General features: G+C 56.1%; 1 protein-coding gene across 1 annotated transcript; it reads left to right on the top strand.

Moving 5' to 3' along the window:
* The first annotated feature begins 348 nt into the window (after positions 1–348).
* Positions 349–25,626, top strand: SIGLEC1 (sialic acid binding Ig like lectin 1). Its single transcript, XM_075563941.1, has 22 exons — positions 349–772; positions 4,284–4,359; positions 4,665–5,024; positions 5,441–5,737; positions 7,717–7,983; positions 8,310–8,564; positions 10,265–10,564; positions 13,094–13,354; positions 14,309–14,626; positions 15,133–15,390; positions 16,033–16,335; positions 18,182–18,442; positions 18,555–18,866; positions 20,292–20,540; positions 20,843–21,112; positions 21,201–21,452; positions 21,750–22,052; positions 22,638–22,898; positions 23,670–23,972; positions 24,174–24,276; positions 24,797–24,869; positions 25,342–25,626. The coding sequence occupies exons 2-22, from the start codon at positions 4,311–4,313 to the stop codon at positions 25,399–25,401; spliced, it is 5,115 nt and encodes a 1,704-aa protein (XP_075420056.1). The 5' UTR covers positions 349–772; positions 4,284–4,310; the 3' UTR covers positions 25,402–25,626.
* The last annotated feature ends 631 nt before the right edge of the window (positions 25,627–26,257 follow it).

The raw sequence follows: 26,257 nt of genomic DNA, 5'->3' as shown, positions 1-26,257 counted from the left end.
ATTTCTGCCACATGACCTTGGGGGCGGGGTAGGGGGGTGGCGGTGGTGTGCATGTCATTGCTCAGGAGAGTTGGGGAGCCAAGAACAATTAGAGATACTGGCCAGGCTGAGGAGCGGCCTGTTTGTCTAGGGTCCTTGTGCTTCCCACAGTTAAAAAGAGTTACTTCTTGAGGGCGTCTTCTTAGCATGTCCAGGAGGCTAGGGGGTTACAGGAGGCTCCCCAAAGGGAGGAGGATAAAATGCCCTAGTTTGGGCGTCCTGTCATAAACCCCACCCCCACCCCCGAGGCTGGGTTGGCCTCCTTCCCAGTGGTCAGGGTAGGACTGTGTGCAGAAAGCTCCCTCCTCCGCTCTCAGACTGTTGGAATTGCCCAGAAAGAGAGGGAGAGAGGGAAAGCGGCTGGTGAGACTGACGCCATCGCTCCTGCGATTTCCCACTTGGCCTGCTAGGAGGCGCCAGAGTGAGCCCAGTGTCTCCGCTTCTGGGCTCAGGTCAAGTCCTGAGCTTTCCTGGGGACCTCCCCCATTAAGATGCCTTTCCTGCCCCGACATTGCGCAAAGCCGGCAGCTGCTTCCCTGAGTGGCCTCTGAACTGGGCAGTGGGGCTGAAGCCTGGGAAGAGGAAGCAGCTTCTGCCTTCTGCAGCTGGGTCGTCCTCTCTCTCGGGGTAGCAGAGCCCCAGGGGAACCTCCAGCACCAAAAGCTCCCGGTCTTCCTTGCTGCTCTCACCGACCAGTTCTTCAGCCTTACTGCCACTGCCCAGTGTGCAACAGGTACTCCCACGCCGGCGCCTGAAGGGAGAATCGGGGAGCGGGGAGCAGGGCTGGGCTGAGACTTGCTGGGGTGTGTCTGGGTGTGAGGACTGGACGCCAAACCAACCCAATCCGGAGCTACTCATCATAGCTACAATCCTCCTCAACCCACATTCCAGTGCCAAGCATAACCATCACTCCAACCCAGTCCCACCTCCAACCTCAGTCCTCACCTCGCCTCACTTGCATGTCCATGTTAGCATTTACGAATCGTCATCCATATTCGACTCCAGCCCAAGCCCAGTCCTAACCCTAATCGCAGCCTGCACACCCAGCCCTATCACCCTATCCCCCACCAGCCTCAGTCATAGCCCATTCACGGCCGGCCTCCAACTCTTACCAACACCCTGACTCCAAGCCCGTCGACCATCAGTCATCTCAGGTTCCACCCAGTACCAACGTCCATCCCATCCCAAATCCCAACCGGAACTTCACCCTCACCCCTGACCCAGCTACAGCCTTCTTCTCCTGCTGGCTCCAGACACACCCCATTCATTCATCTGCATGAAGGAACCCTGAGCAGACCAGGCAGCCAGCACACAGCCCGTGAAGCCAGGTTAAGCAGTGCAGTGGAGGAGAGGTTTTGCAGAGTTAAATGCTGGGCTTGCGCCGGGGTTTTCCATGATGTTGAAGATCTCATATTCCTGCAAGTGCCCATTTGTCCCCCCAAATTTCCTGTCACTGGGGTGGAGACTTGCCACCCATTTCCCTCCTTGCTTGGGCCGAAAGGGAAGTTGGAGAGGAGCCCTGGATTCGGAAACAGAAACTGAATTCTGAACCCAGACCGAGCTGCGCACAGTGAAGCAGCCTTCCCCTCTTTCCCCCAGGCCAGACGACGGCCTCTTCTGTACTGTGGCCTGGACTGTGGCCGTGATGTCCTGAGACCCTTGGTCTCGTGTTGTCTTCGCTTGTTCTGACACAGGCAGCAAGCATAGGTGGATGAGTCACCCAACAACCCTGGGGCAACCCAGGCCAGTTCTACTCACTCCTGCCATCGAGCGGATTCCACCTCGTAGACAGTGAAACTGCTCCCTAGGGGTTGCTGAGACGTCCATCTTTAAAGGAGCAATCAGCTTCATCATTTTCCTGAGGGTTTGAACCACTGACCTTCTGGTTAGCAGCTCAGCACTGATCTCACAGCGCCACCAGGGATCCCTATATCAATTCTAGGAGTGGGCCTTTTGGACCTTGTTTTCCAAGCACCCAAGACTTGGAGAATCAGAAGTAAGCTTCAGGAACTTCCAGTCTGGAGAATGATGCTGCCCCGGGGTCATTGTCCACAGGAGGTTTGAGGGTGCCCACTGCCATACTGATACATCCACCCTCTTCCCAGCACCCTATTACCACCAGGGGGTGCAACCACTCCCTAGGTCACCGAGGTCAGACCCAAGCCCTGGGACACTGACCCTGCTACACCACACTTTCAAACTGGGACAAAGGTCTCCCTATCTGGAGCCTTCCACACCCTTCCTGTTTCCAGGGTAGTTTTCTGGGTCATGGTCTTTGGAGTGGGACAGGCTGAGCCAGAAAGCTTGGCTCCAGGGGGCTGGCCCCTTTGGCGTTGGGGTGAGCTAAGCAAAGGTGACAACCACATGATGTGTTTGCAGGTGATTCTAGAAAGCTTTCCCTCCACATTCCAAAAGTTCCTGCTCCATTTCAGTGTCACTATGTCCCCGATCCCTGAGTCTACCTCCTACAGACTCAGCAGTGCCCTGGGACAGCAGGAGGTCTGGGGACAATGCTAACTTATCTAGCATATGCTCCTAGTTAACAGAGGAGCTAACCTCAACCGGCAAGGCTTGGGGCCTCAGGGGTCAGGCCTGCCCCCCAATGTGCTCCAACAGGCTGCCTTTCCTCTAGATGAGGGACAGCACTGCCCCCAGGTCATGGGCCCAGCCTTGGAGAGCTCAGCAACCAAATGCCAGGTATGGGTCAAAGCCTTCTGGGAGAGGAGTAGGTTTAGGATGGCCAGGGAACCAGGGATGTCCCCCTGGGCCTCTTCAGAGGACCTGGCTGCCTGCTGGAGCAGCCCATGGGGTGGCTGCCTCCCCTGAGGACCAGGGCTCCCTCCAAGGGGACCCTGCCCCTGTCTGCACTGGCTAAGTGCTACTTGGCCATCATGATGGGCCACTTCAACCCTGGGACTGCCCAGGTGTAACCCCTGGTAGCCCTTAGAGCAGCTGGGCCCTACTCATGGGGCCGGTGGGCTGGGGGCTGGGTCTGGAGCTGTCATGAGTTTCCTGTCCCACTTCCATCCTCCCAGGCTCTCCTTTCACCCTGCTGACACAGCACTTAGGACCAAGGAGAATCGCAGAGTTGGCACAATGTGTTTTGGCGTCCCTCCCCTTCTGTCCCATGGCCGTGCCAACCCCTGAAGTCCTTCCTGCCAGGGATGCTCCACAGCAGGGCAGTTGCCTTCTCTGTGTGAGGCGTACACAAGCTGCTGCCCAGCTGACTCTGATGCCCAGCGACCCTGTAGGGCAAGGTAGAACTGCCCCTGAGTTTCTGAGACTGCCCATCTTCGTAGGGGTCAAAAATCTGGATTTTCTCCCACAAGGTATACAGCGGGTCTTGAGCTCCTGTCCATGCGGCGTGTGCTGGTGTGCAGAGCACCCGTGTTGTCCATCAAGCCTCAGCTAGGCTTTGCCACCCCCCTGTCCCGACTCTAAATTCCCAGGGACTGTGCCCCTCTTCTGTCCGGAGGGTCTGAGGGTGCTGCCCTGTGGTGGGGCACGAGTCCTGAGCTGCAGGCTCTGAGACAGGGGCTCTCACAGGCTGTTTGTCACAACCATGCTCAGACATGGCTCAGGGGGTGGGGTCTGCAGAGATGCCGAGAAGAACATCTTTGTCTGGAGGCTACCTTACGCTACACCTGGACTGAGGTTTCCCAGGCAGGGGGGCGCCCACGGGAGATAGGACTGGCCCTGGACGGGGTGGAGAAACAGCAGTGAGGACTTTTGATTAGGAGCCGTGCCTCATGGGCAATGGAAGCCCCAGAAGGTTTGGGAGGCTGGTGAGAGGTTGGCGGGGGTGGGGGGGGTGGGGGGGGTGAGGGGATGACTCAGCAGGTAGCACTCTGTCTCAGAGAGCTGATGGCAGGGAGGCAAGTTGCCATTAAGAACCTCCCCCCACTCCCCTGGAACAGGTCCCTGTGCCTGTCTGGGCTCCTAGTTCCTGCTGGTTTGGTGGAGGTTGGGGTGGGGGGACAGCTGTGAATCTGTCCTAAGAAGACTCTTCTGAAAGCAGAAGTTGGGCCACCCACTGTGGGGGTGGGGCTGAGTGAACACGGGGGCTTTTTGGGACATGACACCAAGTGAGACATTCCTGAGCACACCCCGAGCTGGGCACACTCCAGCCGGCTCTCCGAGTGTCCATCACAGCATCTGAAGACACAGGGCTGGACCTCAGAGGGCCCCGCAGCATCAGTTCTAAGAGTCCCTGGGGGCCCGCTCTTTGGGCCCCATCCTCCTAGGTACTCGAGCCAGAAGGACGACCCGCGATGGGCTCCCCACTCCAATTCTTTCTGCTGGCCTCGCTCTTGCCCTCAGGTAAGTGGGGCCACCTGGCGCTGCTCAGTCTCGGGGACTGGGCCGCAGTGAGTCCTGCCCTGGCAGCGCCACACACTGCACTAGCCCGAGTCACAGGTTTGAGCGTGGGATCCAGGGAGGACACCAGGAGGTCGTGGGTGGGAGCTGTCCGGCAGAGCTTCTGAGAGAGCAGCCCTTGGGCCTGGATTGCCCCTGGAGCACCCAGGGTGGCGGCCCTGGGGCACCTTTCTCCGAGGCAGATCCCGGAGTCTACAGGGACCCTACTCCTGCACCACTTCCCCCCACCCCACTCTGTCCCTCCCCAGGCCTGGCCTCGTGGGGTGTCTCCAGCCCCGAGAAGGTGCAGGGCGTGAAGGGGTCCTGTTTGATCATCCCATGCATCTTCACCTTCCCGGCTGACGTGGAGACGTCCAATGGCATCACGGCTCTCTGGTATTATGACTATGCCGGCAAACGGGAGGTCGTGAGCCACTCGGAGGACCCCACACTGGTGGTGGCGAAGTTCCGCGGCCGAGCGCAGCTGTTAGGGAAGCCCGAGAGCAAGACGTGCAACCTGATGCTGAAGGACCTGCGGCTCGAGGACTCGGGCTCCTACAACTTCCGCTTTGAGATCAGCGAGAGCAACCGCTGGTCGGACCAAAAAGGCACCGTGGTCTCGGTGACAGGTGAGGGCCGGGGGCCTGGCTCTCACCGGCAGGCGATTCCTAGGGCACCCCCAGACTGACTCAGCTCAGCCCTGGCCCTAAACGGAAAGCCAGCCCCAGTCTCACCTTCAGTTCCAATCCATGCCCAATCGTGGCCCCAGAGTCAGCTTCAGTGGCATCCCTGTCCTAAGATCAGCCCCTGCCCCTTCCTTGTCCCAGGGCCAGCTCCAGCAGTGTCCCAGCCCCCCATCTTGTCTCCATCTTGCCCCGGTCCTGACCTAGTCATTCCCCCAAGGGAGGTTGTGGGGTGGTCAGCAGGCTCCGCTCTTCCTTAAGCCCTCCTCTGCCCACGCCCCACCCTCAGCCTGGACTTTCAGGGCCAAGGGTCTGGGTTGTGGAGAAGGAGGAGGCCTGAACTTTCTTGTCTCCCTCTTCAGAGGAGCCCCTCCTGCCCACCATTGCCTCGCCAGCCGATCTGCGAGAAAACATGGAGGTGGATTTCAACTGCTCCACACCCTACGTGTGCCTGAAGGAGACCATCACCCTGGAGTGGAATGGCCAGGACCTGTCTCGCTCTGTCACCTCCAGCTTCCAACTCCTGGAGCCCACCGGCATCAGCCACCTGGGGATCCTCCACACGGTCTTGTCCTGGCAGGACCATGGCCGGACCCTGTACTGCCAGCTCAGTATGACCGAGGGCAAGGCGCAAAGCGAGATTCACCTCCAAGTGCAGTGTGAGTATGCTGGGAGACACCCTTGTTGCCGGCCTCCCCAGCGGCCCTGTTATCCTCCAGCCTGAGGAAGCAGCTCCCATTCTCCCCACCACTAAGACAGCGGTTCTCCACCTTCCTCATGCTGCGACCCTTTCATACGGTTCCTCATGTGGTGGTGACCCACTCCAACCAGAACATTATTTTCGTTGCTACTTCATCACTGTCATTTTGCTACTGTGATGAATCGTGCGACCCCTGAGAAAGGGACTTTCGACCCCCAGAGGGGTCACAACCCACAGGTTGAGAACTGCTGCACTAAGGCAAAGCAGGGCTCACACGCGCTTCCAGGGCAGGGCTGGAGGCACAGTTGGCCGAGCTACTAACAGTCTCCTTTAAGGGCTCCCTCCGGGCTCCCGCTGCCTTGGAAGGGGGTGGATGTCTTGTGCTTGTCCTTGAGAGAGGGGCAACATAGAGGGCCCCAGGAATAGGCGTTCCCTAGTCAGATTTTGTGCAGGGTGGGGGTGGCAGTGGGGTCCCTGAGATGTAGCCCAGCTCGTGAGGAGGCTGGGAAGGTAGGGCTAGCCCCACTTCTGCCTTGGACTGCTCACTCTCATGGAGACCAGGTGTCACCCAGATGAGGCACAGAATCAGTGGAGAGAAAGCCCAAGCCCTCGCTTGGCTATGCACCTGGCCACCCCAGTGACACGGTGCTGCAGCTGTTCTAGCAGGACTGCTACTCATGGTTTTCATATCAGGCCACCTGGCTCCACCACTTAGTGGTCAGCAAACTTCGGCAAGTCCTTTGTCCCTTCTGTTCTCATCTACATCCCGTGACTTTTGGTATGTTGGACTACAACTGCGCTCCATAGGGTTTCATAGATTGTTTTTAAGAAGCAGTCTCCTGGTCTTGCTTCTGATGCACCTCTCAAACAAACAAACAAGCAAGTAAGCTCACTGCCATTGAGTTGATCATCTGACTCATAGCAAGCCTAAGGGACAGGGGCAGAGCTGCCCCCTTGGGTTTCCAAGACTGTAACTCTTTTGGAGGGTAGAAAGCCTCGTCTTTCTCCCAAGAAGTGGCTGGTGGTTTCAAACTGCTGGCCCTGTGGTTAGCAGCCTGGGGTGTAACCCACTCCTTTGCAGGGGTCCTGGGTGTACTCAGGCCTCCTGCCTAGCAGCTGAGCCCGTTAACTGCATGCACCATTCAGGGCCTGAAACTGCGGAGGGAACAGGAAGTAGGCCCTGGCTCAGGATTGTTATCAACATTCATGGGGCACCCCTGATAAGGCAGTGAGGACAGTGTCTGGCACACACTGAGTCCTTGAAAATATGGGCTTTGCTGTGATCACATTCCTATTGATTACGCGCTTGCAAAAGTTAGCTTTTGTATCGTATTTACGTAGAAAAAGGATTTGGAGCCAGACTTAAAGAAAGGCAGTCTCTTCGGCTGTTTGTACAGCCTTCCACCACGGCTACTGAAGGCCTGCTCCCAGTGGGTGTTTGGTCTGTACCTGCGGGGAACCATTAGCAGGGTTGCTGGGTGGCTGGTCTCCAACTCAGGGAGACTCCGGGAGTGTCAGAGTAGAACTGAGCTCTGTTAGATTTTCTGTGGCTGGTTTGTGGTAAACAAGTCACCAGGCCTCTCTTCGGAGGCCCCTCTGGGTCATCTGGAACCTCCCATCTTTGGGTTAGCAGCTGAGCCAGTTAACTATTTGCCCCATTCAGGGTCTCCTGTCCATGGACCCTACAGGCAGCTAGAACACCGGCATCTGGGCAGTGTCATGCAGGCAGTTAGGTTGGACATAGACCAAGCCTAAAACTTAGCTTGACTAGAAGGGAGCAGGAATGGGTCACAGGGGCTGAGGGTAAACAGCCTCCTGGCCTGGGGACTAATCAGCTTGCTCTTCTGGGTGGGTGGGTGACTTTAGGATGGAGTTTGGGGATGTGTGCCACCCTGCCTTCCACATGTCCCCAACCCAATGCCCTGTCCGGCCTTGCAGATGCCCCTCGGGGCGTGGAGGTCCTCCTCAGCCCCTCAGGGAAGAACATCCTCCCAGGTGACCTGGTCACACTCACCTGCAAGGTCAATAGCAGCTACCCGGAAGTCAGAACTGTGCAGTGGGTCAAGGACGGAACACCCCTCCAAGCCAAGGGTCGGGTGCTGCAGTTGCCCCGGGTAACCTGGGTCGATGCTGGCATCTACACCTGCCAAGTCGAGAATGCTGTGGGTTCTGCCATCTCCACTCCTGTCAGCCTCCATGTCTTCAGTGAGTCCCGGGTGAGATTGGGGCTTGGCCAGACAGCAGGGAGGGGTCCAACCCGCTGAGGCTGAGAGGAGCCAGGCCACGGCGGAACCAGAGACTGGCAGGGCTCAGGCCTTCTCCCAAGTGAGACCCAGGGCAGTACCTCCTTGGGAGGGTGGGATGTTGGGAGGACGCTGGGTAATAGGGTTCACGGTGAGCCACGGGTGTGGTGTGGATGGTGCAGATTCAGGTTGATGGGCTGCGACCCATGGGGCTCTGGAGGGGTGGAGCTGGAAGTCCCCTAGGCACCCTCTACCCCCAGTCCAGGTTGTCCCCTGTTGCTCCTGCAGTGGCTGAGGTCCAGGTGAGCCCGGTGGGCCCTTTCCTAGAGAACCAGACAGTGACGCTGACCTGCAACACACCCAGTGGGTCGCTCAGTGAAATCCGCTACAGCTGGTACAAGAACCAGATCCTGTTGGAGGGTGTCCACACCCCCACCCTCCGGCTGCACCCCACTTCCAGAGCGGACACTGGCTTCTACTTCTGTGAGGTGCAGAACGCCCAGGGCACTGAGCGCTCAGGGCCTGTCAGCCTGGTGGTCAACCGTAAGTGGCAGGGGTGGGGTAGGCGTGGGTACCAGCAGGACCAGAGCTAAGAGAGGGCAAGGCTGGGTTGGAAGGACCAGAGGCTGTCACAGGCCCAACATCCTGGGTGTGGGAGCAGCGGCCAAATCCCTTCACCTGAACTTGGGTTCCTGCCCAATGGCCAGTTTTATTCATTTCTTCTTCTTCTTCTTCAACCTTAAATTCTGAAATGATTTCAGACTTTAAGAGAATTGCAAGAATAGTACAACAAATGATACTTGTTATCCACATTCTCATTTGTTAACATTTTGCCATATTTGCTTTGTCCTTTCTGGCTTTCTAATTATATACACACACATGTAAATACAATACACATTTCCTCTCTCCACTGAAACACATCTACTTGTGCATGTTGCCAGGTGTGTTGGTTGGTGTGAAGTCAGTGTGGGTTCCTGGTGATCCCGTGTATAACAGAAGCAAACACTGCCCATCCCTGCCCCGTCTTCCTGACTGTGGTCTGAGTCCACTGCTGTGCTTACCGTGTGGTTAGTGTCTTCTCACACAGGGGCTGGCCTCCCAGCACTAGACCAGATAAGGATCCGTCTGAGCCATCGGGTTTTCATGGCTCACCTTTGGAAGGAGATCACCAGGCCTTCCCGTCTGGCCACTGCTGAACCCTGGTGCCATTTGAAAAACCCCTTGTAGAGCACATGCAAGCCACCACAGTGGGCAGACTGAAAATGGATCTGAGAATTGAAATATAAGGGGGATTAAAAAATATATAAGGGGGATTAAAAAATTTCATGGAAAAGTGGAATTTCCCCCCAAATTCCAGAGTTCTCAAATGTTCATGATTTGTTAATTCCATCTTTCTGTAAAATTTTGTAGCCCTCCATATATAATATTATGTGAGTGTATATATATATATATATATATATATATATGATCTATCTACACTTTTACTTTCCTGAGCCATTTGAGAAGATGTGCACATATGATCCTCCTCTACCCACAATTCCCTCATGCTCTTATAGAACCACCAGCAGGAAATGTGACGTCGATACGAGGCTGTTGTCTAAAATTTCCCCGGAGTATCTTTTATAGCAACTCTTTTTCTTTTAAATCATTTTATTGGGGGCTCGTACAATTCTTATCACAATCCATCCATCCATCCATTGTGTCAAGAACATATGTACATTTGTTGTCATCATCATTCTCAAAACATTTGCTGCTCATTTTCCCCCTCCCTCCCCAGCAACTCTTTTTCTTTCTGGCCAGGATGGCATCCAGATCACACTCTGTGGTCCATGGCCACCTTCCTTTGTTCTCCTTGTGTCTGGGACAGTCCCTAAGTCTTTTCTTATCTGTCTTGGAATTGACATTGGAAGTGTAAGGGGCGGTTCTTCAATTGAAGGATGTACTGACTGTGTCCGCCTCAGGGCGTACTTTCAGGACATGCTAGAGGCCCCTGGTTTGTCCCCAGGTTGGTGGCATTAAGATGCTGGAGGCCAGGCCTTTCTACCAGTTCTGCCACCTTCTAAGCTGGATGCTGTTGCACCTACTTAAGAGCTCTCCCAGGAGCCAGGGGCGGGTATTCAGCAGGCACTGGGGAGCTGGGTATGGTGGGACAAAGGGGCACAGGGGTCATAGGCTGAAAAGGGGGATTCGGGGATTCGGTCCTCTGTGTCAGAGTGACAGGCCCAACGCTCATCTCCACACAGATCCCCCCCTCACGCCAGACCTGACGACTTTCCTCGACACTCAGGTGGGGCTCGTGGGCATCCTCCACTGCTCAGTGGTCAGTGAGCCCCAGGCCACACTGCAGCTGTCCCGAGGGAGTCTCATCTTGGCCTCCACCACCGGGAAGAGTGACCACAGGCTCCGATTCATTGTCTCTTCGGCTCCCAACTCCCTGCGCCTGGAGATCCGGGACCTGGAGTCAGCTGACAGCGGGACGTACACATGCTTGGCCACAAACTCACTGGGCAATGCCTCCTCTACCCTGGACTTCCACGCCAATGGTAAGAGGACCCAGGGAGCTGGCCCAGGGACCCGAGGAGGGACCTACAGTGCTGCTTCCTGCTAGGAGTCCAGAGGGCTCCAGGGAGGGACTGAACCCATTGCAGGCTGGGGGTCGGAGTGGGGGCGGGTAAACATCCCCTGGAAGGCTTGGGCTGTCATCCCAACTTCAGAGGTTCCTAGAAGCCAAGGCAAAAAGGGAAGCAATATAGGTGGCGGCATTCCTGTTGAACTCTTGGAACTTGGAGACTCCCTTGTGTGCATCTGTGAACTTCATTACTTATTAAATGTTGGGGGCAGGCTCTGTGCCAGGTCAGATGCGGGAGGCAAAAGAGAGAATTGGGGTCTTCTAAGTCTTGGCACGGGGGCTGCCCTTCCGTTATCCCAAGGCCATGCTGGGCATAATTCATCAATCAAGGCAAGTTAAAAATGTGTTTTTTAAGTTTTTTATATAGATATATGTACACACATATATTTCATAAATTTGGCATTTAAGTGACTTTGAAAACGTCTTGATGTGACAGGTGAAGGTTGACAGAGCACATCATAGTTCCACATTCAACAACTCACACACATGCTGAACCCACACAGAAGACACCGCAGTCCCTTCTCTGTGCCATCACTTAGCCTACTTCCTCCTGGAGTACCTTGTTTCTATATCTCCTTCTTTGGGTAAATGCTGCCCTTTTGACTACTGCCATTGAGTCCATTCTCCCTCGGGGTGAGCCGATAGGTCGGGCTTCTGAGATGTCAATCTTCCCAGGAGCAGAGAGTCTCATTCTTCTCCACCAGAGCAGCTGGTGGGTTTGCAAAGCTGACGTTGCTGCTAACTGCCCAATGTGGAACCCAGACATGAAGGACAAAGACCACAGTCAGGTGGGGGGTGGGGGTGGGAGTGGGTCAGCGGGGTCTCACCGACCAGTGAGCTTTGTCTGTTTAATGATTTTAAGTTCTGTTTCACATTTCTCTGACATCCTTGCTCTGCTCAACTAACTCACCGCCATCAGGTGGATTCTAACTCATGGCAGCCCTATAGGATAGAGAAGTTACCCTTGTGAGTTTCCAAGACTGTCACTCTTTACGGGAATAGAAAGATTTGGTTTTTTTCTCCCACAGAGTGGCTGGCGGGGTTGAATTGCTGACCACCCAATGTCACCACCAGGGGTCCTACTCTATCTCTAGGGCCTTCCTATGTGCTTCTTTTCAGCAGCTGATGGTGGGAACCAGGCACCATCTAGTGCTTCTGATCTCGGGTTTTAGAGACTGATGTCTGCATGGTCCATCAGTCCACTGGAGTCATTGATTTAGATTATTTTAAGGGTATCATTCAGTCAATAGCATTAATTTCATTCACAACCATTCCCTCTCTGTGTTTCCACAGGTTTTCCATGGCTCCAAATGGAAATTCTGTGCCCAATAAACAACAATTTCCTGTTAGCCTCTCCCCTCACCCCTTCTTAACATCTACACTACTTTTTGTCTCTGCGCATTTGCCTATTTTAGATGTTTCATGTGCGTGAGCTCAGAGGATACACGGCCTTTGGTGTCTGGTTCCTTTCACTCAGCATAATCAGCTTTCCAGCTTCATTCTTATTGGCTCAGCACTTCATCCCTCAGGATGGCTGGAAAATATTCCATTTGTATAGGTGTCCCACCCTTTGTTCATCCAGGTCCTGTTGAGGGACACTTGGGCTGTCTCTGCCTTCTGAGAATAGCTCTGTAATGGACACGCATGCACATGTATTGGCTTGAGTTCCCACTTTCCATTCTTTTGGGTGAACCCTTAGGAGTATAATTGCTGAGCCATATGGTAGTTCTTAAGGTGACACCGAAGGTTAGGTGTTGGGCTGCTCACCATAAGGACGTTGGTTCAAGCCCACCAGCCACTCAGGACGATGAAGCCGTCTGCTCCTGTCAAGGCTATAGTCTCAGAAAGCCTAGACTTCATGGTGGTGGGTTTGGTTTTATTGCTCTCTGTTTAACTCTTTGAGGAACTACCAAGCTGTTTTCCATAGCAGCTGCCCTCTTTTACCATCCCACCACCCAAGACGCAGGAGTCACGGTGGAGCAGTGGGTTATACCTTGGGCTGCTCACCTCAAGGTCAGCAGTTCAAGACCACCAGCTGCTCCAAGAGAGAACGACAAGGCTTTCTACTTCCATCCAGAGTTACCGTCTCGGAAACCCACAGGGGCAGTTCTATTCTGTCTTATATGTTTGCTATGGGTTAGAAATGACTTGACGGCAGAGAGAGAAAGGGAGAGAGAGAGAGAGACCACTAAAGATAAAATTTCTAATTTTTCCATGTTCTAAAGGCAGGTTTTGGATGTAAGCGTGGGCACTGTTTCCGAATCCTTGGCCATACTGCTGCCAATAGATCTGAATTGGCATCGAGGCCAAACCCTCCTGATCCACCCAGGAGATGCAGAACTGACAGTGGAGAGAGGAGACAGTCCAGGAGGTGCCTGCAGCAGGTCCAGGTCTCCGAGAATGTGCAGGGGAGCTGACCCTCTCTCCTCCCCTCACCCACCAGCTGCCCGCCTCTTCATCAGCCCAGCAGCAGAGGTGGTGGAAGGGCAAGCGGTGACGCTGACCTGCAGGAGTGGCCTGAGACCAACGCCAGACATCTGCTTCTTCTGGTACCGGAACGGAGCCCTGCTCCAGCAGGGACCCAGCAGCAGCCTCTTATTCCCCTCGGCCTCCAGCACCGACCATGCGGGCTCTTACCACTGCCGGGCCCAGGATGCCCACAATGCCAGCGGCCCCTCCTCCCCTGCCGTCCTCACCGTGCTCTGTGAGCTGCCCTCCCACTGGCCCTCCTGACCTTGCCCTGCCCTGGGGACAAGACCAAGAGGGTGGCCACAGGCCTGAGCACTGGGGACCTCTTCCCTTAGGGCTGAAATTTGGGGAACAGCCTGGATGTAGCTGGCTTCCTCTACCTGCCCACAGCTCCATATCCACACTTTATTATCTGGGGATGAAACTCCTATATGTGTGCACAGGCCCCATTGGCTGTGTCCTCATGTGCTCCCACAGATAGGGTGACAGAACTCTTGACCCAGGGGTCAGGCAGCCCCTCTGTGCATCCCGTCACTCCTTTGACAGGATGCTCCATGTGAGCCCGAGGGGCTGATCATGTCGGGGAGCTCTTCCCCAGCGTGGATGGACTGATGTCAGGGATTGCCAGGGAAACACAGCCGTTTCTCCAGGGGCTTCCAGGTGTCAGAGTGGGATCGTGTGGGAGCCCTGGCCCATGGCTCCCTTTGAAACCCCCATCTCCATAAGCCTCTAGAAAGAGGGCGCCGTGGTTGGCCTCATCTGAGTGTAGGAGAAGCCGGCTTGGAGATCAGAGCTGGGAGGCAGGAAAGGCCCAGGAGGAAGGCTGCCTTGTGCGGGGTGTGGCACAGGGTAAGAGTGGAGAGCAAGACCCACCCAGGAATTGCTAGGCGCATGCCGGCTCAGGAGCAGATGGGACTTCTGCTAGGTGGCTGCTTGCCCATAGGGCACCTCGGTCCCTGCAGGAAATGGTGCTCCTTCCTCTCGGAGGGCTCTGTCTCTTGCAGGGGTGAGCCTGGGGAGCAGGGACTGAGTCCACTGGTCTTTGGCTGATCCTTGGATAGTGCACAGTGTATGCAGCGGTCTGTGGCTGCTCTGGCCACATGTCTGTGTCTAGCCAGGCTGGGCAGAGTGAGGGGGCCAGAGCCCCTGAGCGGTGTGGGACGAGCACCCATGCCCTTACTCCCTACAGATGCCCCCCGGCAGCCCGTGCTCACTGCCCGACTAGAGCCTGATGCCACTGGTGCTGGGGTTGGACGTCGGGGACTCCTCTCATGCCGTGTGGACAGCGACCCTCCGGCCCAGCTTCGGCTGCTCCACGGGGACCACTTTGTGGCCTCTTCCCTACCGTCCTGTGGGGGCTGCTCCCCACGCATCAAGGTGGCCAAAGCCCCCAATTTGCTGCGTGTGGAGATCGACGAGCCCATGCTGGAGGACGAGGGCGAGTACAAGTGCGAGGCCAGCAATGCCCTGGGCAATGCCTCGACCTTGGCCGTCCTCAATGCCCACGGTGAGCCCCAGGGTATGGGCACCACCGGTCCACTGCCCAGGGGCTGGCGCTTCCCAGCTGCTCCTCTGCAGCCTCCACCCCCCCCCTGCCCCCAACTGCACCCCTGGGAGAGCCTGATGAGGGAGCACCCTTTCTGGGAAGCAGTGGGAGGAGGCTAAGTTGCACACCCCCTATCCCCCACTGCACCCCTAGCCTGAAGCCCCCCTGACATTGGGGCCCCCTGTACTCCCTGGGGCTGCCTTGTCTTCGTTCCTGACTGTCCCATCTCTGCTTCCCACTCGTGGTCCCAGGGCACACTTCCTCCAGGCTCCCTGGTCACCCACAGGGGCTCTGGCCACCTGCGGGACACCTGTGGAGGAGCCCTCAGCTCCTCTCTGAACTTGCTTGCTTTGCTCCCTGACCTGGGGGTGCCCCGGGGTCTCATCTCCTCCCTTCCCCCAGTGGGGTCCGGCCGCATGGGGGAGGAGCGCTGGCCTTGCCTCTAAGGAGCCTATGTTCTTTTCCAGCCACCGTCCTGGTCATCTCACCATCGAACTTGCTGCGAGAGGGCACCGTGGCCAACCTGACATGCACTGTGAGCCGAGAGGCCGCTGGCCCCCCAGCCAACTTCTCCTGGTTCCGGGATGGGGCGCCGTGGGCCCAGGGCCCCCTGGAGACTGTGACCCTGATGCCTGTGGCCCGGAGTGACGCGGCCCTCTATGCCTGCCGAGTCCTCACCCCGACTGAGGCCCAGCTCTCCGCTCCTGTGGCCCTGAATGTGCTCTGTGGGTGACCGGCAAGGGCAGAGAGGGGGGCACTCAGGGTTGGGGGAGTAGTCTGGGGAAGAGTAACAGGGCTGGGGTTGAGACTCTGAGCATGAGTGTATGTGTGTGTGTGAGTGTGTGTGTATGAGTGTGAGAGTGTGTGTGTATATGAGTGTGAGAGTGTGTGGTAGGGAAATGAGTGTGAGTGTGTTTCATGGGGGAGTGTGTGACAGTGAGTCTGAGAATATGGGTGAATGTGTTTCGTGGGGGAGCATGTGTGGCAGTGAGTGTGTGAGTGTGTGTGTATGAGTGTGTGTGGTGGGGGAATGAGTGAGTGTATGTGTGAATGTGTTTTGTGTGGGAGCGTGTGTGGCAGTGAGTGTGTGAGTGTGTGCGTATGAGTGTGAGAGAGTGTGTGTGAGTGTGAGAGTGTGTGTGTGAGTGTGTTTCGTGGGGGAGCATGTGTGGCAGTGAGCATGTGTGTGTGTGTGTATGAGTGTGTGGTGCGGGAATGAGTGAGTGTATGTGTGAGTGTGTCTCATGGGGGAGCGTGTGGGACACTGAGTGAGTGTGTGAGCGTGTGTGTCTGAGGAGGGGTCAGTGTGTGGCAGCTGGATTACAGTGAGTGGGACTGAAGGTGGCATTGTCCCCATGTCCCTGCAGATCCTCCAGACCCTCCAAAGCTGTCAGCCCTCCTGGACGTGGACCGGGGCCATGTGGCTGTGTTTGCCTGCACCGTAGACAGCCGCCCCCCTGCCCAGCTGTCCCTATTCCACGAGGAGCGCCTCCTGGCCACTAGTCCGGGCTCCCAGATCCCAGTCCGTGGCCGGCTCCAGGCCAAGTCCATGGCCAACTCCCTGCAGCTGGAGGTTCGAGAACTGAGCCTAGAGGACTCTGGTAGCTACCACTGTAAGGCCACAAATGCGTTTGGATCAACCAACACCTCCCTCTTCTTCCAGGTCCGAGGTGAGTGCTAGACTTCTGAAGATGTGACAGGTCCTAGTGGCTGGCCAGACTTTGAGCTGGGTGGTGGGGACTGTGTGCCCAAATATGAGTCCTTTTCATCCCTGGTTAGGAGACAGTTTCTAGCCAGCCAGCAGGAGACCTCTACTTGTCTCCAAAATCCTACTCACGGACATCGAGTCTGTCCTGACTCGTAGCAGCCCTATAGGACAGGGTAGAATTTCCCATGTGAGTGCCTGAGACTGTGACTCTATATGGGAGTGAGTGGAATGCCTCATCTTTCTCCCAAGAAGCAGCTGGTGGATTTGAGCTGCTGACCTTGCTGTTAGCAGCCCAAAGCATAACCTCCTAGGCTATCAGCATTCCATTGGCTCCAGTTCAGTGTTTGTAACTGTATGAACTGCAGCAGTCACTCGGAGGCAGTGGCACTTGCATCGCAGGGGTTTGGTTAGTTGGAGTACTTCCTAGTGGGACACTTCTTTATATAACAATATAATTTTGCTACATAGTAAAATGTACACACTAAATCACATTATATTGATGTTTGTGTGTATGCGTGTGAGACACACTGCCAGGTACACACAGGTGTCTCGGATGGGACCTCAGACTGCTGGCATTGGAATGGCCAGCTTCTCCAGGAGGTGACCTTGGCCACACTCTACTTTGTAGCCGCTGCTTCAAGCCAAACTGGAGCGTGCCACTGCCAAGTTCAAGGTCCAGGCTCAACCACCGCAAAACATATATTACAACTCGATTGTCTACTTCTAGTAAGCGTAGATCACCTGGTTTTAACTCATCAGATGGGATTATATAAGAATCAAAGTTCAAGTCTTCATAGTCAGTATACTTATAGCTTCAATATCATTGATGACCTAGCGTTTTAACTGTTAGGATGGGGTTATGTATATAGCTTCTTCAGAACTTATTCCCTAAGAAAATCAGCTGAAGGAACCCTGGGGACCTAGTGAGCCACGCTGCACCTTGGCCTACAAACTGCAAGGGTACGAGTTCGAAACCACCAGTGTCTCCATGGGAGTCAGAGGCAGGTTTTTACTCCTGTAAAGATGTACAGTCTTGGAAGCCCATGGGGCGTTCCGGCTCTGTCCTGCAGGGTCGCTGTGAGTCGGAATCAACTTGATGGCTATGAGTTTGGTTTGGGTTAGGAGCATGTCAGTCAGGAACAGTGGAAGAGAGCACTTCGAACGCAGAGGCCAAACCGAAGATGCACGTTCTCTCCCCCGGTGGCAGGCAGCATCACATCTGGGCATTTACTTTGGGCTTTGCCGTGTGCTTTCTCTTATCTATCACGCCCATTCCATAGGCGGAGAAGATGGGGTCAGGGAGCTTCAGGAACAGCCAGCCTGGTCCCAGGCATCTCGTCTCCCACCCACCCTGCTGCAGATGCTCTTAGGAGCTGTCCTTTGCTTGGTCTCCAGTTCCAGACTTCTCACAGCCTGGAGCCTACAGACAGAGCTGGTAGAAAGGGGCTGGTGTGGGCCTCAATCCCACAAAGGCCCACTTGCTCTCTTAAGTGCTCAACCACCCATGCTGAGTCCCTGTGATGATCAGGACATGCCTGTCTAACCGCGGCCTTTGGCATGGCCCGAATCCCTCCTGGTTCAGTGCTCTGCGGGCTGAACACCATTGATAGGTGCTGTACCTGGCACTGGGTCACAGGGTTCATGAGCCTGGCCCTTGAGGGATGGAGCTGGGTGGGCCCTCGGCATCTGTAGGGAGGACAGCTCTGGCTCTGGGCCCCGTCTTCTGCCAGGGATGGAGTCATGCAGCTCTCCTGCGGACAAAAACCCAGTCACAGAAATGCTCATCTGCTCTTGGTTTCTCTCCGCAGGAGCTTGGGTCCGGGTGTCACCATCACCTGAGCTCCACGAGGGCCAGGAGGTGATTCTGACCTGCCAGGTACCCACAGGTGTCCCGGACGGGACCTCCTACCACTGGTATAGAAACAGCCAGCTCCTCCAGGAGGCGTCCTCTGCCACACTCCGCTTTGCAGCCATTGCTTCAAGCCAAGCTGGAACGTACCACTGCCAAGTTCAGGCTCCAGGCTCGAACACCACAAGCCTGGCCGCCCCCGTCAGCCTCCACGTATCCTGTAAGAAGTTTCATGCTGTACACATGAGGGTGGGGATGGCCCTGGGCTGGGGCGCTGCCTCAGACATGAGGAACCACCTGGCTGAGCCGTGACCATTCCCCACCCTGTGTAGATGCCCCGCGCCAGGCCATGCTCACTACCCTGATGGACACAGGCCCTGGGCGACTGGGCCTCCTCCTGTGCCGTGTGGACAGTGACCCGGCAGCCCAGCTGCGGTTGCTCCATGGGGACCGCCTTGTGGCCTCCACCCTTCATGGTCTGAAGGAGCCTGCAGGCAGCCCTCCCTTGCTGCAGGTGGCTGTGGGCCCCAACACCTTGCGTCTGGAGATCCACGGTACCGTGCTGGAGGATGAGGGCATCTACACCTGCGAGGCCACCAACGCCCTGGGCCAGACTTCGACCTCGGCCACCTTTGATGCCCAGGGTCAGTGTGCACATGGGAGTGTGTGGAGGTGTGGTTTTAAGCAAGGAGAGGCCTTGAGAGAGAAGGTGCCTGGAGACAGGCACAGGTAAAACCTCAAGACTGCTCCAGGAGACATAAGTCTGCATACAGCTGCCTTGAAACGTGTCAAGAATGGAACTGTCTTTCTTGGGTGTGTGTGAAAACTTTTCGTTGATTTTTTTCTAAAGTGGTCTCATACAAGGGTCCATTCGATTGACCGGTTGCACTCAGCATGAGGTCCCCCAGGTTCACTCCGACACGCTGTTTTGCAGACTGATCGTTATACTTTAATGCTGCGTAGTATTCTGTTGTGTGCATGGACCATGGATTGTTTATTCATTCTTCCTTTAGGTTGTTTCCATGTTTTTGCTATTGTGAATCATGCTCTGATAATATGGATGTATGTATGTATATATAGTATCTATTTGTGTTGCAGCTCTTATTTCTCTAGCACATACATCAAACAATAGGATCATGTGGTATTTCTATTTCTAACTTTTGAAGGATATGCTGTGCCATTCTCCCCAGTGACTGTACCATTTTACAGACCCCTTTGGGCAGTATTGACATTTTCACAATGTTGTCTTCTTATCCATGAACATGGTATCTTCTTCCATTTCTGTAGGTCTCTCTTGCTCGCTAGTAATGTTTTGGAATTTTCTTTCTATAGGTATTTCTGTTTTGTCATTTTAATCCGGAGTGGGTGCTGGATTTTACCAAATGCCTTTTCCGTGTTCACTGAGATGATTGTGCAGTTATTTCCCTTTGTTTTATTTCTGTGGTAGTTACTGAGTTGTATCTCTAATGTTGAACTTCCTTGCATGGTTCCCGCTTCGTCACAATGCATTATTTGTTGATATGTTGTTGGAGTCGGTTGGCTAGGATTTTGTTGAGAAGTTTTGTCTGTAGTCATGAGAGGTATGGGTAAAGTCTATAACTTCCATTTCGGTGATGTCTCTGCCAGACTTGGGCCTTAGGGTTATGCTTGCTTCATAAAAGTGAATTCAGATATATTCCTCTGGAATAGTGTGAGTAGAATTGGTATCAGCTCTTTGGAAGAGCCTTGGTTAAAACAGACTTCTATAAGGCTGCCCAGTGGGTGGACTGCTTAAAGAGCGGATTCTCCGGGGGAAGCAAGGCAGAGGAGGCCTGTCCCCTTCCCACATACCGTCCACCAGGGCTAGGACTGGGTGCATGGCACTCTAGGACACTCAGAGTTGCACTAGGGACCTCCAGAGAGATGACGAGTTAGCTCCTGAACCTGACCTGTGAGTCTCAGCTGCAGGTGAGCCCCTGACAGTCACACAGTTCAGGAAGAAGTTCACCCTGCTCTTCCCTCAAGTGGGCAAATGGCCGCTCTAAACAGCCCAGGACCCTGATCAGTGTCTGGTGCCCCTCTCTCTCCAGCTGTGCATGTACAGGTGTGGCCTGGGACCACGGTCCATGAGGGCCAGCTGGTGAACCTGACCTGCCTGGTATGGACCCACCTGGCTCAGCTTACCTACACCTGGTACCAGGATGGACAGCAGCGTCCGGGGGCCCGCTCTATCCTCTTACCCAATGTCACAGTCACGGATGCTGCCTTCTATCGCTGTGAAGTGGGGACCCCTGGCCAGGCACCCCACCTCTCCAGACCGGTCCCCCTGGACGTCCTCTGTGAGTCTTTTGGATGTAGGGTGGAGTGGGGAGCTGCCCTTGGGAATCAGCTACAGCCGGAGCCCCACAGGTGCCCAGCCCGGGACCACAGTTCCCTGGCCTGTAGACAGGGAGCATGAGAGGGAGCGGACAATGAAGACAGCCCCTTTCAGCTACACAACCCTTGACCAGGGCAGAGGATCAGTACCCGGATGAGACAACCCCAGAGCTGGGGGGTGGGCAGCCAGGGCCCTCCTGGTCACGACTGCCTCCTATAAACCGGCCTCCTCACAGCTCCTCCTGCGTCCCTCTTGCTCCTGCAGATGCACCCCGCAGCCTGCGCCTAACCTACCTCTTGGAGAGCCACGGCGGGCGATTGGCTCTGCTTCTGTGCACGGTGGACAGTCGGCCACCTGCCCAGCTGAGCCTTAGCCGCGCTGGCCGCCTCCTGGCCTCCTCAGCCACCGACTCCACTCCCAACACCCTTCGCCTGGAGCTGCGGGAGCCGCGGCCCAGTGACGAGGGCCTCTACAGCTGCTCTGCCCACAGCCCTCTAGGCCAGGTCAACACGTCCTTGGAGCTGCGGTTGGAGGGTAAGGCTGGGACCAGGGAAACTTGCTGGGTGGGGACCACCTGTGGTGTCTGGTGGGGCCTGACTGACCCTCATCTGTTTGGCAACAGGTGTGCGGGTGACCCTGGCTCCACTGGCCACCGTGCCTGAGGGGACCCCTGTGACCGTGACCTGTGAGGACCCTGCTGCCCGCCCACCCACCCTCTACGCCTGGTACCACAATGGCCGTTGGCTGCAGGAGGGCCCAGCTGCCTCTCTCTCATTCACGGTGGCTGCTCGGCTTCACGCGGGCTCCTACTCCTGCCAGGCCCAGGATTCCCAGGGCACACGCAGCTCCCGGCCCACTGCCCTGCGCATCCTCTGTGAGCAGGAGCTCCCAGGATGGGCGGGGGAGGGGGTTCTCAGATTCTGGTGTGGAGCACAGGACCACAGTGGGCAGTTGGTGGGAGAAGGACAGAAGTGATGAGCAGAGACCTGGGGCCACTGGTTGGGTGGGGAAGGTGGCCTCTGTTTGGGTGTACCTGCCCACCACACTCCTGAGAAAGCACCACTTCTAGAAGGTGACCCAGAGGCCTTGGGCCTGTGGGCTGTGAGCAGGGTTCAGGAGCACCATCCAAGGGTGCCCAGGGAAACCCTCAATGGTGCCCACCCTCTCCCAGATGCCCCCCGAGATGCTGCCCTCTCCTTCTTCCGGGACTCGAGGACCAGTCCAGGTACCGTGGTGCAGTGCACTGTGGACAGCGAGCCCCCCGCTGAGCTGACCCTGTCCCGGGATGGCCAGGTGCTGGCCACCACCCAGGGGGCTCCTGGCTTGGCATCGGGGACAGGCTCCATCCAGGTAGCCCGCAATTTCCTGAGGCTGCAGGTGCAAGAGGTATCAGGCGGCGACGCGGACACCTACCTCTGTTCAGCTCGAAACTCGCTGGGCTCTGTCAGCACTACTGGGCAGCTGCGGGTCGAAGGTGAGCGGGAAGGGATGGAAACTCAACACATGACCCCTCATGGGCTCACATGCTGTGGGGTTAGAGTCCACAGGAGGGCTGGGGTTCCCACCCCAGAGATATGATAGAGCACCGGCTCAAGCTGTAAAATCTGACAAAGGAGGCCCAGCTCCCACCCACAGGGCCTCGCCAGCCTGAGAGGGAAGACGGAATCTGTCCCAACCCGGCAGGGACGGAGGGGTAGCAATGACCAAGGGAAATTTGGGTTGGCCGTGGGCCTAACTCCTGCCTCACAAAGCCCTGCTTGGGGATGGGGGTTAGGGGGTGGAGGCCCACACCACTCTGGGGCAGCCAGGAGTGGGGAGAGACACGGTCTGCCTTAGGGAGCCCATTCTGAGGAGCAGTTGCCCCACCCCATCCTTGGTGGGGCAAGATGCAGTCTCATCCCCAGGAAGCCATGTGTAATGAAGTGGACACAGCCCTGCTCTTGGGGAGTGGCAGTCCCCCCTGTAGCAGCCAGAGTCCAGTCTGAATTGGACTTCCCGCCATGAATGAAGGCCTCGGGAGAGCCCAGGCTGACCCAGGCCACCTCCATTTCCCCTGCAGGTGTCCATGTGGTGGCGCAGCCTGGCCTGGACCTGTCTGAGGGCACAGCACTGAACCTGAGCTGCCACCTTCCTGAGGGCCATGGGCCCCCGGGTAATACCACCTTTGCTTGGTTCTGGAATGGCCGGCACCTGCCGGCAGAGCCTGTGCCCACGCTCTCCTTCACCTCTGTGGCTCGTGCCCAAGCTGGGGTGTACCACTGTCGGGTGGAACTCCCCTCAGGGGCTGCCACCTCCGCTCCAGTCCTGCTCCGGGTGCTCTGTGAGTATGAACCCCTAACTCAGTCTATTTGCACCACCACCCGCCTCCCCCACTCCATGCCCACCTCGGACCCTCCTCCCCTTCCGTCTGCAGAGAAGGACTTCACATCCAGCAGGCACCTGGGTCCGAATCCCGACTGCTACTGGCTGGTGTGGGATCTTGTGCATCTATACCTCAGTCTCCTCATCTGTGAATTGGGGCTTTTATCCGTTCCCTTTATCTTGTGAGGAATACAGAAAAGAGAGCACCCAGGGGTGCCCGGAAACCATCAACTCTCATTAGCCTTAGTCTCCCTCCCCGCTTCTATTCTTCACCAGGGCCACAGCCCACCCCAAGACCCAGAGCAGAAAACCACAGCCCCGTTATTCACGCACAGGTCTGTGGGTAAGAAAGAAATTGGGCTGAGCTCCTCTGGCGGTTCTGCTGGTCCCTCCTTGTGTGGCCGCCTCGGTCCATTAGCTTAGCCTACACTAGACAGTGAAGGGTGGCCTCATCAAGTGGCTGGTGGTTGGGCTGTCTGTGGGTTGGGTTTCGTGTCTCCAGCAGGCCAGCCTGGGCTTCCCACGAGAGTGTGCTCCAAATGAGCGAGCAGAAACTGCCAGGTCTCTGGCGGTCTGCGCCGAAGTCACATGTCCCTTCTTCTGACTGGAGAGAGCCATAGGGCTGGGGAATTAGATGCCCCTCTTGGTGAGAGGCGCGGTAAGGTCACTTTGCCGGAAGAGGAATCGGTGGTCGCTTATGGCAATCGCTACTCTTCCTTCCCTCTCACAGACCCTCCAGAGCCACCCACCCTGACGGTCTTTGTAGAGCCAGAAAGTGGCCTCCAGGGCATCCTGGACTGCCAAGTGGACAGCGAGCCGCCGGCCAGCCTGAGCCTCCATCTCGGCGATCGCTTGGTGGCATCCAGCCAGACCCGGGGGGCTTCCGCTGAGCCACATGTGCTTGTCTCCGCATCTCCCAATGCTCTACGGGTGAACGTGAAGGACCTGAAGCCCAGTGACCAAGGGGACTATGTGTGCTCTGCCTCCAATGTCCTGGGCTCCTCCTCAGCCTCTACCTACTTTGGGGCTAGAGGTGAGGTGGGGGTCCCTCAGTCCACAGGGTTTCTTCCGACGCTTTCCCTACACCCCTTCAGCTTGTCTGGCTAGACAAGATTGCTTACTTGGGGCGCCCTTGTGTGGGAGTGGGGGGACTTATTTGATGACATGAGGAGTAGGGTGTAGGCACTGGAGTCTGGGATCCATGACTGTCTCCCAACTTCAATCTGTGTTCCAGCCCTGCACCGCCTCCATATGTTCCAGCAGCTGCTCTGGGTCCTCGGGGTGCTGGCAGGTACCCTGTTCCTGCTGCTGGGCCTGGGGGCCTACTTCGCCTGGAGGTGGGTCTGGGTCTGGGGAGGTGGCTGCCCCTCCCTCTCACTCAGGTCCTTTAGAACAGTGGTTCTCAACTTGTGGGTCACAACTCCTTTGGGGGTCGAATGACCCTTTCACAGGGGTCGCCCAATTAATAACAGTAGCAAAATTATAGTTATAAAGCAGCAACAAAAATAATTTTTGGTTGGGGTGGGTCACCACCACATGAGGAACTGTATGAAAGGGTTGCAGCATGAGGAAGGTGGAGAACTCCTGCTTTAGAAGATTGTACCTCTTTCCAAATTCATGGGTTTCATAACTTCCTAGCCTGCTTCCCATCCAAAATTTGGGGATGCCAGCCAGGATTTCCCGGAACTTCACCTGGCTATAGTTTTCTTCTTCTCTTGATCCAGTTTGTACTGAAGGAAGGACTGGGGAAGAGGAAAGATAAGACGACCCCCCCTCCATGCGGCTTCCCCGTGAGTCTGCGGGGAAGGCAGGAGCACGTGGGGAGCAGCTCTCTGAGTTTATTCTTGTCGTCCACAGAAAGAGGTTCTTTCATAAGCGGCACTTGGAGAAGAATTCAGTGGAGATGGTTTTTCCAAAGGAGACCATGCAGGTATCCATTCGACATATGCGCACCTGTGCACACACAGAGGGGAAGACCTGGCTGACCCATGGTGCTGACTTGGCCACTCTCATGTGTGGGCTGGGGCCTGGGGTTGGAGGAGGTCGGGGAGAGGGTGCAGGGAGCCAGGTTCCCTGAGGAGAACTGGGAAGCCATGTTCTGATTGGGGCCAGAGAACAGTCGAATGCTGGTCTATTGGGTGCCTGACTGCCTGGGGTAGGCTTTCTAGACTTAGTATCAGCCCCTCCACTTTCAACACACATTTTCTAATTCCTCCACCTGTTTGAGGTCTTCTTCCCCCACTTCTGAGCCTGCCGATCACCTGGGCTGGGGTGGCCAGGGCTTCAAGCTCCGTGCCAGCCATCCCCACTCTCAACTAACCAACCCTAAGGCTTGTGGGACTTGGTGGGGTGTCAGCTGACTGCACCAGGAGGTCTGTGACTGGACTTTTCTCTCTGGACAGCTCATCGATTCTGACACGGCCACTATCGGGACCTCACACTGTGATCCAGCCCTGAGCTGACTGGCCGGACTGCCTGCCATCCGGGAACTGTGATGACTTGGGGGCCATGAGCCAGGACTTGGCCCCACCCCTCTCAGCGAAAACAGCTCAGGAACCGCTCTCCCTGTGATCTGGCTGCAAGCCTCTCACCCCCAAGAAAAACAGGACGTGAGAGGTGGCGCGAACCCCACTCTATCCAGCAGGGTGCTGTATGGATAGGACTCTGGGAGCTCTGAATGAATGAACTCATGGATTACTGGTGTTGTCTGTTTCTCTTCTGTGTTCTCCGAGTTTCCACTCGCCTCTTCATTTATCCTGCAAAGCACTGCGCCTTCACATCTTTCCCCCCAAGCCCAAGCAGGGCCTTGTGGATGGATTAGAGGGGGTGTTGTTATGCCCTCCTAGTCTGGGGGTGTCATGGTGGTGTGAAGTATCAGGTGTCAGTCCACCTTGTTTTCCTCTCTCCCTACCATGTTGCTTTTGGTGATGGAGGTTCACGGTGGCTTTACCGTGCCCATCTCCCCACCACATTCCCTTCGTGGGCACAACCCAGAAGTTGCGCGTCATTTCCACTCCACCCTGTGGGCTGGAATTGAGTCACATGTCCACTCCAACTGCAAAGGAAGGTGGGAAATGCAGTCCAGAGGGCATCTGGGAATTCTACTTCCACCGCCACCAACAGGCAGTGCCCACCTGCTGCCCATTCAGCCACCAGCTTCCTGGAGGAGGCTCCCACACAGGGAGGGAGACATGGTAACACAACTGCTAAATGAAAGGTCAGCGGTTTGAATCCAGCTGCTGTGCCTCAAGAGGAGGCGATGGGAATCTGTCTCCGTAGAGACTCGAGACTAGGAACCCAGTGAGACCCTTCTAGTCT

This window comes from Tenrec ecaudatus, chromosome 12 (genome assembly GCF_050624435.1).
Source record: "Tenrec ecaudatus isolate mTenEca1 chromosome 12, mTenEca1.hap1, whole genome shotgun sequence".
In the NCBI taxonomy this organism is placed as follows: domain Eukaryota; kingdom Metazoa; phylum Chordata; class Mammalia; order Afrosoricida; family Tenrecidae; genus Tenrec; species Tenrec ecaudatus.
Note: the sequence above shows the minus strand (reverse complement) of the source record. Positions and strands in the feature narration are given on the sequence as shown.

What these genes read in the sequence shown, in the direction of transcription:
- SIGLEC1 (XM_075563941.1), top strand. Translation starts at nt 4,311, where the DNA reads ATGGGCTCCCCACTCCAATTCTTTCTGCTGGCCTCGCTCTTGCCCTCA. An exon ending in GGCCTCGCTCTTGCCCTCAG is followed by an intron (nt 4,360 to 4,664) that starts GTAAGTGGGGCC and finishes GTCCCTCCCCAG; the next exon opens with GCCTGGCCTCGTGGGGTGTC. An exon ending in TGGGCAGCTGCGGGTCGAAG is followed by an intron (nt 22,053 to 22,637) that starts GTGAGCGGGAAG and finishes TTTCCCCTGCAG; the next exon opens with GTGTCCATGTGGTGGCGCAG.